Genomic DNA, 5,459 nt, shown 5'->3' with positions numbered 1-5,459 from the left:
CATATACCATTCTACTTGCGGTGCTCTTTAAGCCGCTGGACCCTACCTCTTGCTGAGCCGATTCCAGGGAGGGTAGGCTATTAAACAAATAAGAAAACTTTTATCGAGGTTCCCATCTACATCTCTACACTTCCTAACGTTGGCATCAACCCTCACGTCCAACTTCAGGAATTTTAACCCGATTCCCTTTCGGAGTACGTGTCACACGTGCTAACTGTCGGCGATCCCCAGACCCTTAGGATTGACCAATCCATATGTAAGTGTCGTTCACATGGAACATTTCCCCTCTTTCGCCATCAAAGTTCTCATTTGAATTTTTGCTTCTACCATCAAAATATGCAGCGACAGCCGCTCCGCCTAGATTTATGCCAGAAGTTTTGTAGCAACCGTCATGCCCTCCTACTCATCGAGGCCTCGCACTTGCCGCGACGCTTGGGTGTAGGTCAAGCGCTTAAAGCGCAATCCATTTTAGGGGCTAGTTGATTCGGCAGTTGATTTGATACAAACTCCATAGAGGATTTTGACTTCTATGACCGCCCTTTTGTTGTCTTAATCTACTAACACCCTTTGTGGAATGACTATGTTCTTAGTACCAACCAAGTCAAAACCTTCACAAAAAACGACAATTTTGGCCTTAAGAAAGTCGTTAAACAATCCATCATCGGGCAACCTCATGAATCTATTCGGGAACGGCTAGGTGAAAAAACTGAACACAAGGCATTATTTAATAAGTCACCACACAGGGCCTGCAAATCACTCAAGATGGTTCAAAATCTTACTTCCTTTTCAAAATAAAAGTAACATTGAACATTTTAACTACTAACGAATCAAATTTCCTTTTTTCATTTTAGGGAAAAAAGAAGGGGAGACAGAGGTGAACTACCTGGGAGGAAGGTGTCTTTAATATATCACTCAATTTTCTTGCTAATCCAAAATCACACAGCTGCCAGGAAACAAATGGAACTTGAACTTCATATAATTGGTCAAAAGCACTCGTCATGATATGGAAAAGTCACAACATAAAGATCACCATACCTTCGTGATTCCATTTCCATCCAACATGATATTTGATGGCTTTAAGTCACAGTAAATACCCTTTGAATGCAAGTATCTGGTATAGTAGAAAATACACCAAAAAAGTAATTCATGCCCAAAAGAACAAGTGTTACAAAGAACAATGAAGGCTAAAGTTCCTTACAAAAGAGCTCTAACAAGGCCACAAGCAAGATCATGTATTGAATCTTCAAGAAGCTTACCATCCTTCAACTCTGAGATTCAATGATGTTAAAAATCTCCCAGGTGTGGTTTAAACTAAAATACTGGTAAGATGATGGATCTGCAAGTTGTGACATTACCAACTACAGTAAACTGTGGTCATTTTGACTACTCTTTATATACAAATCAAAAAAGAAACCTATTTCTTTCACATCATTTTTCTGGCACAAGAAACAAGTTAGTCCAAAGAGTGAGAACCTATATTTGTATTTTGTGAGACTACAAACAATCATCTCTAATTAAGTGTTCAATCGTCACATGACACCGATGTCCTTAGTGCCTGTTTGGGAAATCCTAATGTAGGCATGCAACATATTTACCATGAAACCTCAATAATAAAAAGACCAAGAAGAAATAGGGTGTTGTAAAAAATTTTAGATGTTCGTGCATAATGTCGGCATAAGGCATCCTATATGCCAACACAGCAGTTATACCACTCGATCAATGAAATTTAAGTATAAAATACCATACCTGCCAGTGCTTACATGCTGCAATAAGCTAATTAGATTTCCTCCAACACAATATTCTAAAACCAACCAAAGGTGTGCATATGTTTCATACCTATGGATCGGTTGAATTAGAAAATAAGTCAGATAAATCTTCTTATTAAACACCAAAATGACCTTCACCACAGTAACAAAATTGAAGAAAAAAAAAGGAGTTACATGGAAGATAGGAAAAAGATAAATCTCACCCCGAGTGGAACTTCAATACATTTGCATGATCTAGAGAATGAAGAATTTTGACCTGCGGAAAATGTAGCCAATAAAAGAATAAGTATGCATAAAGGAAACTGAAGGAAATAGATTTTACGAAAAGAGGTTGGGGTTCTTCATCATTTGTTCACGAGATTTCAAATTTATGCCACAGAACAGAAAGACTGTGTTATGACTCATATAATTCCCAATATTCTCATAACTATGATAGTCACAAGCATCAACAATCCTTTACATCTAGAAATATGATGAGGCAAGTTGTTTTCTAAGACCATGCTTTTTAAAAGCATATACATTTAGCTTCTGAAGTAGTTCAGCTGCTTCTGCAAATTTGTAAGAACTACAGATAATGTTAAAACAATTGAGTACGCCGATCCATTAGCACTGCAGATTAGCAAGCACCAATAGAATTTTACCGCAAGTCAATGCATATAATAACACAACAACGTGTTGTAAGCAGACGGTTTCTAAAGTCCAAACTAAGGAGGGCTCACGAATAATTACCCTATAAATACCTATTAAATAACATTCTTCCTTTATGTCTATTCCTCTGAAAAAAGTTGACTACAATTAAAATTCAATAGTATTATGGAGTCCTCAAATTTCTAAGAGAGCTATTGGGTAGCAAATAAAATAAATTCCGCAGCTTGGTTCCCAATTAAATCTTAAATTCTCATCTTCCCAATAGGGTGGCCTAGCAATCAAATAGATCAAGTAACAGTTTGGGAACTAAGGTTCAAATTTCACAATACATAACACTAGGTGATATCTTCTCATCTACCTAACCCTTGATGTGCATAACAAACAGACAGTACTATGCACTAAAATACACGGTGGCCCAGATACCACTGTTATCAAGAGGATAAATCAGGCAGTTCCACAATTTTATCATCACATGCAAGCATATACAGGTAAGGTTCTAACGAAAACAGTCTAATCTCTCAACCTCCCAAGGTAAGGATAAGGTTGGTGTACACTCTACCCTTCCCAAACCCCACTTTATGAGATTATGTTGTGTACGTTGTTGTTGTTATTGTTGTAGGTGAAATCAAATTCGAAATTTCAACAATCCAATTCCACTTCCCTAGTAAATTCTGTATGAATTAACTCTCAAACTCAAATTACAATTAAAATTCAAATATAAAAACAAAGAAACTTCTTTTATGGGGTTTCATACTTCATGAAGAACCTTGTTTTTGTGAGAATTATCCACACTTAAAATCGCAAAATACTCTATTGTCTTCTTCTTTCTTCCTTTATATACAGTCTGCAAAAAGACAAAAAAAAAAAAAAGAAACTTAAAGAAAACAGTTAACCTAATAACGCATACAAAAGAAGAACAGAGAAAAAATAAACCATTACCGAGTGTTTTCCATGGCCAATAGCTTCATATATACGATACTGATTCATATTTTTCACTTGCTCACACAAAATCACTTAGCTAGGGTTTTCCTCTTTTTTTGAATCTGAAATTGAAACTAATACAGTTCATTTCTCTGCTAATCAAAGAGATTTACTGAAGAAATTCATTGAAATCAAACAAAAATTTACTGAGATTTGTGAGGATGAGAAAGAGAGAGAGAGGAGATGCCGAGAGAGAGTGTGTACAACGGTTTGATTTTTTTTAGAGAAAAGGAAATTTAATAATTGTCCAACGGTTTAAATTTGATTCCATGCTTTTTTTTATTAGTTTTTAGTTGAATAAAATAAGGTACATCTAATTTTAAAACTTTTTTACTTTTTTTTAAAGTTTTACTAGATAAATATGCTTTATAAAAAAATGCTATTTTATTTGTTGAAAATGAGTATGTTTGATCAAATTTTAAAAATATGTTTATTTCAAATATATTTTTGGCCAAATAGAATTTCATAACTATTTTATTTGGTGGGGGAAGAAAGTATGTCAAAAGAAGGCAAGGCCGGAAGAGAGAGTATATGACTATAAAGTGGGTTTAGAATATGCCAGCTATTTAATGACGCATACATTATAGGTTGGATTTGCAATAATACATCCATACTTGACATTTATCGGGTCAACAGAATAACAAATCAAGACTTTGTTATTTAGGTAGCGCTTGACCACAAATTTTTAAATATTTTTACAAATATTTACAAGGGAAGTGTCACCATGCGTTTCGACCATAGATTTTGAGAAATATTTTATCTTTTTAAAACAAATATGAATTATACCTACAAGTTTTAAAAATTATTTAAAATACCCATACGTTTGTATTATCATTTTATAATGATAATGTTCATTGAAAAGTCATGACAACGAACATAATTAATATGAATTTGAGAAAAGAGGAAGAAAACAAAAGGAAAATACCATGATTTTATACAAAAAAAAAAACTAGTATTACTACTTGTAATTGGAAGTAACTTTGTAGAACAAGTTTGGATAAAAATTGTATAAAATATGCAGCATAAATTTTGTACAAAAAACTAGGATAAAATTTAGTTCAAAACTATAAATGATGGGTATTTTTATAAAATATGGGATAATTTCTAAATTTTTATCAAAAAATGTTTTCCAAATCAACTCATTTTCCTCAAATTTAAGGAAAATGACTTCTTTTCAAAAATTAAGGAAAACATTTTCCAAAAATCTACTTCATCCTTCAATATTGTTTTCTTATCCTACCCCGTACCAGACCCTCCCCATAAAAAAAAATATTTTTTTAAAATTTTCTTATTTCTTAAATTTCAAATACTTTTTACCCCTACCCCCAAACCAGTCCCACTCCCCCAAACAAAAAAAATTATTTTTAAAAAATATTTCAAATTTTGAGATATTTTGTTACCTCACTCAACCTCTACAACCCCTGTCCTCTCCCCCCACAAAAATAAATTTGGTTAAATATTTTAAATTAAAACAAAATTCATTTTACGCCCTCTCCACCCCCCACCCCACCCAAGCCACCCTCCATCAATTTTTTTTAAAAAATCTCTATCAATTAATTTTTTAAAAAAAACTGTTTTTGAAATATATTTCAATTTTAAAAAAAATTCATTTTTTACGCCACCCCCGCCCAGGCCACCTCATCAATTTTTTAAAAAAAAAATTGTATTTGAAAACTATTTTAGAAATTCTAAAAATTCCTTTTTTATGTCACCACTACACCCAATTGCACCCCCTCCCCAAGCACGTCAAAATTTTATTTTAAAAAAAAAATATTTTCGAAAAATATTTCAATTTTTACGACATCCCTATCCCTACCCCTACCCCAGCCATCCCCCAACCACCACCTCTCGTCAAAATACGTGTTTGAAAAAATTATTTTGAAAAATAATTCAAATTTTTAAAATTTCTTCTTTTATGCCACTAAGGTTAGAAATTATTTTTCTAAAGAGTATTTTATAGTCTCAAGCTAAAAATAAAAGATATTTTCTAAAAATATTTTTCAATCTCCAACCAAACATTAAAAAATATTTTCCAGATAATATTTTCTACTCACCAACCAAACA

At 33.0% G+C, this 5,459-nt stretch overlaps 1 protein-coding gene across 1 annotated transcript; it reads right to left on the bottom strand.

The window, feature by feature from the left end:
• Nucleotides 1–847: 847 nt before the first annotated feature.
• LOC102589533 (serine/threonine-protein kinase RUNKEL-like) lies at nucleotides 848–3,419 on the bottom strand. The gene is made up of 7 exons (XM_015304520.1): nucleotides 3,354–3,419; nucleotides 3,169–3,258; nucleotides 1,970–2,022; nucleotides 1,761–1,836; nucleotides 1,199–1,260; nucleotides 1,036–1,111; nucleotides 848–943 (listed from the first exon to the last, which is right to left on the bottom strand). The coding sequence occupies exons 1-7, from the start codon at nucleotides 3,399–3,401 to the stop codon at nucleotides 848–850; spliced, it is 501 nt and encodes a 166-aa protein (XP_015160006.1). The 5' UTR covers nucleotides 3,402–3,419.
• Nucleotides 3,420–5,459: the final 2,040 nt, after the last annotated feature.

This window comes from Solanum tuberosum, unplaced genomic scaffold (assembly GCF_000226075.1).
Source record: "Solanum tuberosum cultivar DM 1-3 516 R44 unplaced genomic scaffold, SolTub_3.0 scf00567, whole genome shotgun sequence".
Classification (NCBI taxonomy): Eukaryota; Viridiplantae; Streptophyta; class Magnoliopsida; order Solanales; family Solanaceae; genus Solanum; species Solanum tuberosum.
Note: the sequence above shows the minus strand (reverse complement) of the source record. Positions and strands in the feature narration are given on the sequence as shown.